This window comes from Carassius gibelio, chromosome B21 (assembly GCF_023724105.1).
Source record: "Carassius gibelio isolate Cgi1373 ecotype wild population from Czech Republic chromosome B21, carGib1.2-hapl.c, whole genome shotgun sequence".
Taxonomy (NCBI): Eukaryota; Metazoa; Chordata; class Actinopteri; order Cypriniformes; family Cyprinidae; genus Carassius; species Carassius gibelio.
In genome coordinates this window covers 24,104,873-24,117,249 of record NC_068416.1, presented here as the reverse complement: position 1 = coordinate 24,117,249, position 12,377 = coordinate 24,104,873, and the positions used below count along the sequence as shown (strand labels likewise).

Here is a 12,377-nt window from a genome sequence, read left to right as displayed (position 1 = left end):
ATTGTTGTTCAGTTAGATAGACTGTAAAACACTGAAAAGCTACTAGTCCTTTTCTGCCAGGATTTTATCCTTTAAGTTGTAACCATGTAACCTTAAAACAAAATACAATGTGGAATTTTAAATACAGGTAAAACAAAAATAATTAATTAATTTTTTACTTAAATGAAAATGCTACTTTTAAATTTTCCTTCTTTATTTATAAAATGTTTGTTAAACAAGTTTAAATGTATGTAATATTGTATATGCCATATTCATCCAAATAAATTCAATATATCTTCTATTTTATCCACGGGTGTTCTTGTGTAATAATATATGTTTATCTTTTGATTATTACTATTGCCTATAGTAATTATTTGTGTGATTTTTAATTTCCAGCCCATTTTAATCTAGCAATATACTGTAATCATTCTAAACAATATATGACTTAAATAAAACAACCCAGCATGGACAGTAAAAATGTCTAAACAGCTGGGTCAAAATAACCAAGCATGTGTTCTGTCCAACAATAAGACAGCGTTGGGTTGCCAAATAACCCAAGTTAGAGTGTGTGCAGTATACATATAGAGAGAGAGAGAGAGAGAGAGAGAGAGATGTACAAAAATGTGTGAATGGAAAGACAAAAAAGTATATAAGTAAAAGTAAAAAAAAATTGTCAATATTAATATAAAAAATACCTTGATAAAATAACACTGTGATGTTTCTAGTAATTGTTGATGATTCCTCTATTCCAGGGGGAGAAAAAACGAGAGTCTCAGTTTCAGGAATAGATAAGATAATAATCTAATCTAAAGATAATTTAGTAAATTAGATTTATGATGCATAAATAAGAGTTGAGTGTAAAATTAAAGGATCGGCAGAGTTCATATCTGTGTGATGATGGCTGAGCAGAGGTGAGCTTGATCCTGTGAGGAGTGAAACACAGAATCAACCAAAGGAAAGAGAAATTAAAGTTGAAGATATTCTCTGTGACTGAAGTTAATCCACACAATAATAATACAAAAATCATCTCATGGAGCATTTATCCTCCTAAAGCACTATCTGCCTGATTCTAACAAAAATAATGCTGAGATTAAATAGCTGTATTAGTTATATTAAATAATTAATAGCTGTAAATAAATCATGTTCAGTAGGCCTATATCAAAATTGTGTTTATAATAGCAGAAATGCACCTTTAAACTTCAAAACTTTAAAAATCATTAACATTTGAGCTTCTTCGCCTAAATTTAGAAACTATGAGAACATTTTGAAAAGAAAGGTCAGAATGGCAAGGAATAAACGGTTTCTGAAACCACGCCTTCTTTCTTTGCGTGAATATTTCAAGTATAGGTCTCTGCAGGAAAGTAATGGGAGTTACCAGATCAGGGTGTTTTTAGACCTGATGGACTGACTGACATGGTGATGGTAAGTTTAGGGGTGGGGTTCGGTAAAGGGGATTATTTTGATTGCATGATTTAGAAACACCCAGTTTGAAAACAACCACAAGGTCATGAACGCCCACTTTTGCTCTGTAGAGACCTAAGTCTCCAATATTTGGGTGGCATTACGCAAATAATTTCACATAGTGACGTAGATATGTGGGCCGTGTTTGAATGAGCCGTTTAGGGGACCTGGCAGATAATAATAATAAATAATAATATCTCTTTGGATTTGAGACTTTAGTCTTTGCAACTTTACAGATCTTCTTCGTGCACCAAGAGCTGATAACACTCTAAAGAAAAAGGAAAAATTTTAATCGCATTATATGACCCCTTTAATTTCACAACACAATTCTAGTTATGTGGTACTGTGTCTTTAAGTGATTTCTGAAGGTGCACGAGACGGCTGCGCGCGCCCGCTCCCGTGTGTAGACGCTCCAAAAAATGTGTTAAGAATTACAAAAGCTGGATCTGTAACACTGGAAGATAAACGCAACAACTGTTCATCATTCGCAAGGTGAGCCTCATCTCGTTATCTGTCGCTTGCATGCAGCGCGTTGTTACTTCTCTGATGTTTTTCGTTAGAGAGAAACAATACAAAGAAGGTTTTGGAAAATGAACCGGCGAGAAGTGAAGAGGCCCCTTGAGCGTCTCACCGCTCAACGTTACATCTCAAGGCGAACTTTAGCTTTCCTCCTTCTCCTTCTTTGCTACATTTAAACGGGGTGGTTTATTAAATGTCACGTTTAAACGCACGACTTCCGGGGTTCCCCCTAACAGAAGCTCTTTTGAAACTAAACGAGTGTAAACACGGCCGGAGACACCGTGGCCGGCAGGCGGAAGACGCTCGTTCCTCTACGGTGTCTCTTAGCTCCGCTCCCCGGTTTAGAGTGCATGCAGAGCCGCGAGCTGCGCGGAGGGAGAGCCCGGTGCGCCGGTGAGACGGAACTCTGACTGCGGGACTGCAAAATCACAGTAAAACATTACAAGTTTCTTACGGTGAAGTGCAAAGGAGATACAAAGTCTCCGTTCAGCTGAGGGAGTTATTTTGTCATAACTTACGGGAGATTATTGTCTGAGGAGGTGAAGCGGTTGAAGGCAGCGAAGGAAGGGGCCTCGGCTACGGTACTGCTCGGGTATCGATGCATGCACGTTAGCTTACGCGCCCTTAAAATTAGCAATAGGAATTTATATGAATACAGCCATTCTGATTTATCTTGACGATTCTGATTCGTTAACAGTTCCATTAGTGATTCTTTTAGTACTTTGTACGGATAAGTACTTTAAATGAATGTAATTCTTGTTCACATTTATTATCCTCAAGTGATGTTAACTTTCAGCAAACGTAACAAAGCACAAATAATTTTTACACGGATTTCTTGGTGTAAATCATTCCAATAATTTATTGTAACTATATATTTAAAGATCAGTAAATATAAAAATACATTGAATTTAGTCATTCATATAAAACGAATCGAAGCTCATAATTTTTGTGATATAGACAAAGTAGACTGTAACTACACTTAACTATGCCTTAACTACGACATAACACACTGACATTTCTAGGCTAATTAGAAGTAAATAAAGTAATAATTTACAGTTCAGTGAGTCAGATTCATTCAGCAGAAGCTCGGAATCACAAGTGATTCACTAAAAGAATCAGTCCATAAGAGTCATTCGTTCAAAGCTCGTACCACTGCGGACAACACCGGTAGTGTTTGATTCACTAAAAAGAACCGGCTCATTAATGTGGATTTCGAACATCGCTGTTTGTTCGTACACGATAATTAGTTTGCAAAAAAAAAAAAAAAAAATCACAAAATTTGGTTTGCTATTTCTATGTTTATAATATCAAGTGCCACTGAAACATCTGTTCTGGTGTTAAAGCTAACAAATCTTAAAATTACAGAACATGTATTTATAATATTAATAGGTAGGCTATATATTGTTTAGAAAAAGCCAATAAAGCTGAATATCCCCCACAATTTTTTTTGATGTATAATTGCAATACACCTCCTGTAAGCATTCTATTAACATTTAATTGTGATTTGCCAGTCTACATAGAACAAAAACACTTGGATAAATATTGCATTAGTATTAGCCATACCACTAAGTGAAAGACCAATTTTTTTAATAAAAAAATGTAAAGAGTACAGGATTATATGGTTAGCTGCATATTTTATTTGCTTTTATCATTGTTTTTCTCTGCTGTCTTTGACCCAGCCGTGACCCATATTTGAGTTGTGGGCCCACTAATTTGCCCTGGAGGTTGGGGAGCCCAACCATAATTTTTATACCAGGCTCTGTAAATTTTTGTGACAGCGCTGCCTGTAATAGGCAGACTGTGGAATGTTGTAACATCTGTTTGCTTTATTTAAGTGTTTGCTTAACACTTTTTTTTTATTATTACAATTAGTCTTTTAAATAATTTGTCCTAAATATGTGCTCACTAATTGTTAATTGTGAGCTTATACACTATCCCAAGGTTGTTACAACCCTTCCTTTCTGATACGCAATTGTTCTAGTTCTTTTTTTTGTTCTTTCTCTCAATATACATTTTAGATGAAAGTTTTGAGCAAATGTGCATTTCAAATTAAATGAAAATCTGCTGATGATAAAAGTTCTGTAAATTCACATTTATAACCTGACTGCATTAAAATTATAATCCATTACTGATGTGAATTTTGTTTATGTAATTGTTGTATGATGTTGATTTCATCCCTGTAGATAATTTGTTCAAATGACAAACTTCAACTCTCCCTGGTCCCATCTACCATTAATGTTTTGTAAAGAATGTATTCCTAATATTTTAAATGATGCTCTAATCACTCTTCTAAACACTGCATGCAATGTTTTAGAATTAAATGTTATTAATGTTGTTAAAATTACAACTTCTGTTCTTTGCATTTAAGAATGTAAACAAGATCACCGGTGGAGCTTCCCCATGCACCTACATCCCTTTCATTCCGACCTTCTAGAATGTTCCTGAAGACAGTTCCTCCGGTGGTGGCTATTCACTCGGAATGGAGATCCAATAAGAGCTGCATCCTGCCTCTCTTTTTCAATGACAGTGCTTCCGACAGCGACCTTGCTTCTGTTAGCGGCACCCCCATCCCACAGAAGATCCAGATGATTATAGAGAGCCTCCACAGCACCCAGTCTTCGGACATGAGCGAAAACATGCAGACCGAAAAGGCTTCTCATTCCAGCCACGAGGCTGACTACAAGGGTCAAATGCGACTCATGGACACTTCTGCACGATCCAGGCGAACAGGGGCAGACACTAAGCCACAGCTTGCCAGATCTGATACTGGTGATGATTCGGATAGTGATGATTCTGTGGACAGAGGCATTGAGGAGGCCATTCAGGAGTATCTGAAGGAGAAGGTGGACCACAAGCGGAAAGGGGATCCGATGGCAAGTTCGCCCCCAGCGCCCAAGCTTCAGCGTAGGGAACCAACTGTCCAAGATGCTGCTAAACACACACATTCCACTAGTGGTAAGGTGCTAATTGCTAGCAATAATATACAGAGAGCCTTGAGTGGGACGCAGCCCCTTAAGAAGAAAGTCAAGAAGAAGAAGCTAAGCAAAGAAAATCCCTTTAAGAAAGCAGACACAAGTAAAGTTTTGCCTGTAAAAAGTCTTCCTCCACCCAGAGCAAAGAAAGGATCTTCCTCGTCTTCAGAGATGGACAGATCTCCACCTCGTCTCGTCATTAAAGAGGAAGAGGAATGGCTCGATTCAAGCAGCGATGATGGAATTGAAGAGGAGATTCAGAGATTCCAGCAAGAGAAAAAACAAAAACAGGAAGGTGAAAATGATGCCCTGAGATCTTCACGACAAAGGGAGCACTCTGAATCGAGCAGCGATGAAGGTATTGAAGAAGCAATCCGTCACTTCCAGGAACAAAAAGACAAGCAGAAGAAAAAGAAAAGTCCTCTCAAATCTGTCCAACTTGTGCCTGTGCAACATATCAAACCAGCCGTCGCTGCTTCCGAATGCATGAGCACTGAGCCACTCAAAGCACTGTCCAAGAAGAGCAAGAAGAAGTTGATAACTAAGAAGTCTAATCTCCCTACACCACTGGGTGTAAGCCACTTTTTGAACAAGTGTACATCACAGGGCTCTAAAGTCAAAGAGTGTGCCACACCCCCTTCAAACTCAAAACAAACCCACACTGAACATCAGATCCATTCCAGCCTGAAGGTCAACACTGCTGAGCTGATGTGTGCTGAAGCCATTCTAGACATCTCCAAAACTGTCATGCCAGAGGTGTTTGAGTCCAACTTAAGCATTGCTAACAGAAATTTGCTTCAGATGCCGACATTCCCCACTGTTGCACCAACTGTAGATAAAAGTGATGAAAGCTCTGTTGACAGTGAGGACGGGATTGAACAAGAGATAAGGAAATTTTTGGAGGATAAAGCAAAGATGAACAAAGAGCTTCCTACAACAACAGGTGCACCTCCAACAGCTTCAGGAGATCCCACCACAAGCAAAGAGCCAAAGAAGAAGAAGGAAACCCAGCCGAACAAAGCAGTGAGGCTCTCCCTGTCAAAAAAACGCAAGTTCAAAGAAGAACAAAGCAAACTTTCTAGAGATAGTGACTTGGTTTTGAATATTAAAGAGGAACCTCCAGGGACAACTCTGAATTATTGTGACTCCACCAGACCAGAGCTTTCAGCCTCGCCCACTGTGACGTCCCATTCAAGTAGTCTAACCACCAAGAAAATCAGCAAACTGAAGCAGAACTCCCCATCTCACAAGGGTACGGATAGTAGTGTACTCAAAGACAAAGTTTCCACTTACAGTATGTCCAGTCCAAAGACTGCGATTGGCTCAGAGAGAAATGACAGCAGTGACAAAAGCAGCTCCCTGGACAGTGATGAGGATCTAGATGCCGCAATTAAAGACTTACTTAAGACAAAGAAAAAAGTCAAAAAGAAAGTGAGGGATATGAAGGTGAGGAAAAGCACCAGACCTTCCGAGGCTTCATCTTTGGATGCTATGAAAAAACAGAAACCTTTTACAGACCTGAAGAGTATCCCTTCCAAGCTCGTTAAGTCTGGCATCTTGAAAGGTGGCAAAGAAACACTGAACATTCGGACTAAAAATGGCAAGGGTCATAAAAGCAAAGCAGTTAGAGGCAGATCAGAAGTCCCGAACATCAAAGAATCTAAAAGCCCTGCACAACCTGACAAGGTGACTGGGAATGGTGGGATTCCTAAGACTCAAGATGTGGACTTACCTTCTTCCAGTCTGCATGCAGAAGACGAAGACAGTTCTGTGGACAGTGATGATAGCATTGAGCAAGAGATCAGGAGATTTCTAGCTGAAAGAGCCAAGGAGTCTACACCTTTCACCGCAAACACCAAACAGGAGGAAGAGGCTGTAGACTCCTTGACTTCACTTCCAGAGTGCGATGTTAACCCAGAACGTCAGAAGATCCTAATTGAAACTCCAGTTTCTGCTTCAGCATCAACCTCTAGTAGACTCTTCAAAAGTGAAACACAAGCAGAATCCATAGGCACACCTGCAAGATCCGCGGATGCACCTGCAGAACTCAACAAGGGACCAGTCTTGACACCCGGCAGCTCTTGCATTATGGGTTGTAGGAGGACCGAAAGTCAAAAACTTGAGATCTCGACCCCAAGAGATCCAAAGAACGGCAGCTCTCAGACAGATAAGGACACTCCGACAAGTCATACCATCAAACCCAACTCCTTCACTACTCCCTCTGTGAGCTCAGAGATGCCCCAATCATTGGGTCATCAACACCAGAACTTATTCCTGATGAGACCCGTTAACAGCGGTATGAGCGACGTCAAGGTACTTTCCGCGGCAGATGGTAATGACCCTGCCGTCAGCCACCAGAGGTTAACATCAGCCACTAGGATACCTTTGAAGGATGTCATTAGTTCTCTTTGTCCCTCACCTATCACAAAACCTCAAATTAGTTCCTGTGCTGTCACCACAGGTGACCCCTTGACCTCGGCGCCCCCTGGGGGCAGGACAGAGGGACTTTACTTGCATAACCGCCTTAAAAGGGACCGACACCTCTCCGATAGACCACACTTATCCCCTGCCACCTCACACCTGTGCCAGCCCTCACCTGTACTGCACCCCCACCAGGGCGGCAGTGTAATCCAGGTACAACGGGACCAGGCTGCTTTCCCAACGCCCTTAGCAAGGACAAACCACCTGCAGGTCAGCCAGATAGAGCCGACTGAGTCCACTGCATGTTTAGGAGTGAGACAAAGGGAGGGAGGAAGTGTTAGCAAGGAAGAGAAAGAGCAGGAAGATGAGGAAGAGAAATGTGTTGATGAGACAGATGTAGAGTCAGATGAGGAAAGGAAAGATCAGAAGACAAAAGACAGGAAGACTCAGCCCCATAATCAGTGAGTACCTACCTGTCCTCTCTCCAAACACACACACATATCAGTTGAGGGAACATGGTTGCCAAATCCCAGTACATATCCATGCTCTAAGATGTAAGATACGAAAGACTTCAACAAATTGTCGTCGTCTTTAATTAGAAAGAGTTAATGAGTGTTTTGGTCATTGGTTTGGGGGGATCTCTGGATCCAAGTCTGTGAATCGCAAGTATTTTGCTAGATTCCCAACCATACAGCCGAAATTTTCCTTCGGCTTTAAGCATTAGTTGTTTTATTTTAGCATTAGCCTGACAGACTGCGGCGTCTAGTCCTGCATTTCACTGTTTCAGACTTTTTGTACTGTATGATTTAGGTTCCATGGGACGTCATGTAGGACTATTTGAGTGTACCACATCCTTTTTTTGTATGTTTGTACATTTATAAATATATTTAAAAGCAGACATGATGTCATGAAGAGAGATTAAACTTTGTTTTTGTTTTGTATTTTCTCTGCAGCAGCTGCAGCATTTCTGAATGAATCATGCTTTACAAACTTTGCTTTTTGAGAAATTCTTATTTGAGACTATGAAAAGTAAAAAACGAAGGTTTATGAAAAGATGGCAATATCATTGGTGAGTTTACATGTTAAATGGTTTCCAGGTTTAAATATTTAGCCTATCCATTAGGAAATCGTTTTTTTTTTCTGCAAAAACTTCTACAAGATAAACACCAACATGCAAATTGCGTCTTTAAGTACTAAACTGTATGTTTGCATCAATGCATAATGGTTTAACATAATCAACATAATTCAAGATCCTTGACCTCTGAGAGGACGGGCTGAGTCCCCTTTCAGTAACATTAAAATAGTCCCTGAGGTTTCTAAATGAGGAAAATCTCATCAGCACAACACTGAATGACTCATTTGGGCCTCATTTGTGAAACTGAAGCAGAATGATTTTCCATTAAAATAGTTCCCAAAGCCCTTCTTGTATAAATTGGTCCATTCAGTTCAAAGTAACAGTCTACACAAAAACAGTTTGTTGAACAACTTATAAAGAAATGTGTTCTGCTTGTTTTATAAATGAAACCCTTTAAGTTTACATATGTATATAAAATGTGTATGAAAAATGGCCAATTACTTGGTATTAAAATTTTACAGCTAAACGGCAGTAGCAGTAATCGTAACCCTTACGCTTTTTTAAAATCTTCTAAATAACTTGCCCTCAACAAGCATGTTTTTTTTCACAATGTTCCCCTTTAACACATTTTTATGTACTTAGTTGAGAATTTTTTATATCCGTGTCATAACCAGTTAATTTTTGTACCACTGGACAACATTCAAAGATTTATTTAAGACTGCTAATTAAAAGGAGGAAACTCTCTCTCTCTCTCTCTCAGTGTCTCAAAATTCAGTTATCTTTCTCTTTTAGCACAAATTTGCATCCTTCTCTCAAAAGTCACACCGCTCTCTCTCTCATCCCTCTCTCTGCACCTGTTTCTTAGTTCCTGTTTCTGTTGCTTATTATATGTAGGTGTTTCCTATATGAAAAGAATGTTATTTATTTTTGTTTATAGAAGAGAAGAAAGTAAAGACTCATGCTGACTATGCTGGGCATTGCCAGTTTTCATAGATATTTTGCAAAAAAAACTTAAAAAATGATTTTGGAGTCCCCTGCTCTGCACAGAGAAACGAAATGCAAACTGTATCTCTGAAGATGTATAATAAAAATTGACTGAGACACAAGGCTGTATGGTTCTTATACTCTGTGTGTGTGTGTGTGTGTGTGTGTGTGTGTGTGTGTTTCTAATCAGTATCTTACAAAGCTTCCTCTGTGTTGTGTCTATATAAAAAGTAGCTTCCTTCCTCACAGATGTCTAAATTGAAGCTAATGCCAGTTTGTTTCCTTGCATCACATGTAACTAAATGACAAATATTCAAAATATTATTTAATTTTGTATAGTTTTGTCCTTATGAATGTTCATATTTTTAATTAGACACTCATCAGGAGACAAAAAAGAATGGCCTGTTGATTTTTCATCACAAAAGAAGATTAGAGGATATCTTTATGCTGTAATGTGAGGCTTTGTCATTGAATATTTTGTTACATTACTGTGTCCATATGCTATGTCTGTGACCAGTTAAACTCCGTTGAAGTTGTTCATGCATGATACATCAGACAAGTACAAGAAGCAGGAGTTTTTACGTTTTTAAAAAGTTTGCATGTTTCTTTAATATAAGTTTTGATGTTTATATTTTTCTTAAAGAATGTAAAATTATAGATTTGTTGCTTCAATCCTGCAAAGCTAAATTTCCAGTGAACACTTTGTAATAATAATAATGATAACAAAAACATTGTTTTAGATGCCAAATGTATGAATGTATACAATTTGTGTTTATAATATCAGCAATCAGATTGGTATTTGCAGCTCACAGATGCAGAGGCTGACTGTGTGTATGAATGTGTAAATCTGGTTCTTTTGTTCGCTCCAGGTCTTTGTCCACATCTATAGATCCAGGGTTCTTGTTAAGTCCATATATTGCCCTGGACACAGAGGAGAGAAGTCTGAAATTCCAAACCAGACGCCTTCGTATTCAAAAGCAGCTAGAGGTACATAAAAAGACTATTAAAAATTCATGCATTTACTTGCACACACACACTTATGTAACACAGATTTGACCCACCTAGTACTTGTGAGCGAATATATAGCCTACCTGATGTTTGAGTTTTGGATTGTGTGCCAAAACGTGTGTGTGTGTGTGTGTGTTGTAGGAAAGCAAAACAGTTAAACGAAGGCTGCAGTTTGTGATCAATTTGACCAGGTAAATACACTTGCACAGATAATACAGGGCATAATGCATTCTGCTCACTTTGATATAAAACGACGGCTCAGTTTATAAAGGTTAATATTAAGTGACGTCTTTAGATGCTTTATGGTTATTAAGCATTAGTGGATCTTGTCCATGATGTTTCGTTTTATTACAGGTAAACTGAAGCCGCTGGAAAATATGAGGTTCACGTGTTCAGAATACATGTATAGTTCAGTATATTTAATATTTATGTTGTTATTGTTTTATATTTAGTTTTTACTTGTCTCTCTGTTTCAGTTTCTCATTTTATAAAGAGTTCTTTATTCCCGTTGTTTAAATTGTTCATTGTAGTCAATTTGACACCGGTTCCATCAATAAAGTTTTTATTTGTTTCAAATCACTGGGCCATTGTGGAATTTTGTAGTTTGTGTGGTGTGCAATGCAACGGTTTTATCCATAGACATATAAATAACTAGACGCCTCATTGGCCGCTCTGAGCCGTTGCTGCGATACGTCAACGCGTCCGCCATGTTAGTGAGGGCAAGACTGCCTTTAAAATACATGGAAGTAAACGGGGAGCTGCGGTTTTTTCTGAATAAAAACACGATAACGTTCACATTTATCAACCGATTTCATGTTTGTGATATATGTGCTGTTAAAAACTTTGCCTCCAGTTATTTGGTTAGGTTTGGAAAATTATTAATTTTCGTAAGGAATTGTGAAAGCTCACATTTATCTCACTTGTTGATTTATTTGATTATTTTCGGTTTACAATTCTAATGTTAATTTAGTATAACTGTGACATATGCATGTAATTTAATTTGAACATACATTAAATGAAATGTAGTTGTTTTATTGCTTTCTCTGTGTTCAATCCATACATTTTTCTTTCTTTTTTTCTCTTTCGTGGCTCAGATCAGAACACAGCTCATTCCCTTTGAAATTCTGTGATAAAATCTAAGTAATACATCTTTAAACACTAATAATTTACTATTGTTGAGAAAATGTAATAAAACAAGTAAATACAAATCAAAAAGTGACACTATAGCCTACAGATGAACTCCACAACAAATAATAACACATGTAACTGATGAAGCTATGGTTCCAGTGAAGATGAAAATATGCACTGATACAGTGCACAGTAGAAAAGTGATGTTATATTAAAAAGTACATGTAGTACAACTTAAAGTAAAGTGAATAATATGAAAAGCGAGTACAACTCTACAATAACATGTTCGATATAATAGATTTATAATAGTATAAAATTATTTGTATAATATAAATGATACCATAATAAATAACTTAACAACAATAGGTTAACAATAGCAAGAAGAATATGTAATATCAAGGGTGGAATAATACAGAATAGACAAAAATGTAGAATAAATTAATAGTTAATTAAAGAGTAAAATAAAACAAATTGAAATGTAATTTTAAAATACTATTTGTTTAATAATTATTAATCAAATTAAGACACAATACAAAAAAATTGTGGACATGAGTTCCAAATTGTGTTTAATTAATGAGCTCCTTAAGTATAATATATGCATGTATAATATATATATATATATATATATATATATATATATATGTGTGTGTGTGTGTGTGTGTGTGTGTGTGTGTGTGTGTGTGTGTGTGTATGTATATGTTCTATAATGCACATTACACACACTCATGCAGAAAACACACACATTTTGAAACAGTGATTTATTTTTCCATGTATGTTAACACATATGAATGTTTGGGTGTGAGGTTTACCTTGTACCACACAATCTCAAA

The 12,377-nt window shown here is 37.6% G+C and overlaps 1 protein-coding gene across 2 annotated transcripts; it reads left to right on the top strand.

Annotated features, from left to right (window-relative positions):
* Positions 1–1,770: 1,770 nt before the first annotated feature.
* On the top strand, positions 1,771–9,533 carry ppp1r26 (protein phosphatase 1, regulatory subunit 26). 2 transcript variants are annotated; one of them, XM_052588250.1, is made up of 2 exons: positions 1,771–1,932; positions 4,328–9,533. In XM_052588250.1, exon 2 carries the CDS (start codon positions 4,395–4,397, stop codon positions 7,815–7,817), a length of 3,423 nt encoding a protein of 1,140 aa, XP_052444210.1. In that variant the 5' UTR covers positions 1,771–1,932; positions 4,328–4,394; the 3' UTR covers positions 7,818–9,533. The 2 variants fall into 2 exon arrangements, with proteins under 2 accessions (XP_052444210.1, XP_052444211.1); XM_052588251.1 differs by lacking the exon at positions 1,771–1,932 and adding an exon at positions 2,242–2,390.
* The last annotated feature ends 2,844 nt before the right edge of the window (positions 9,534–12,377 follow it).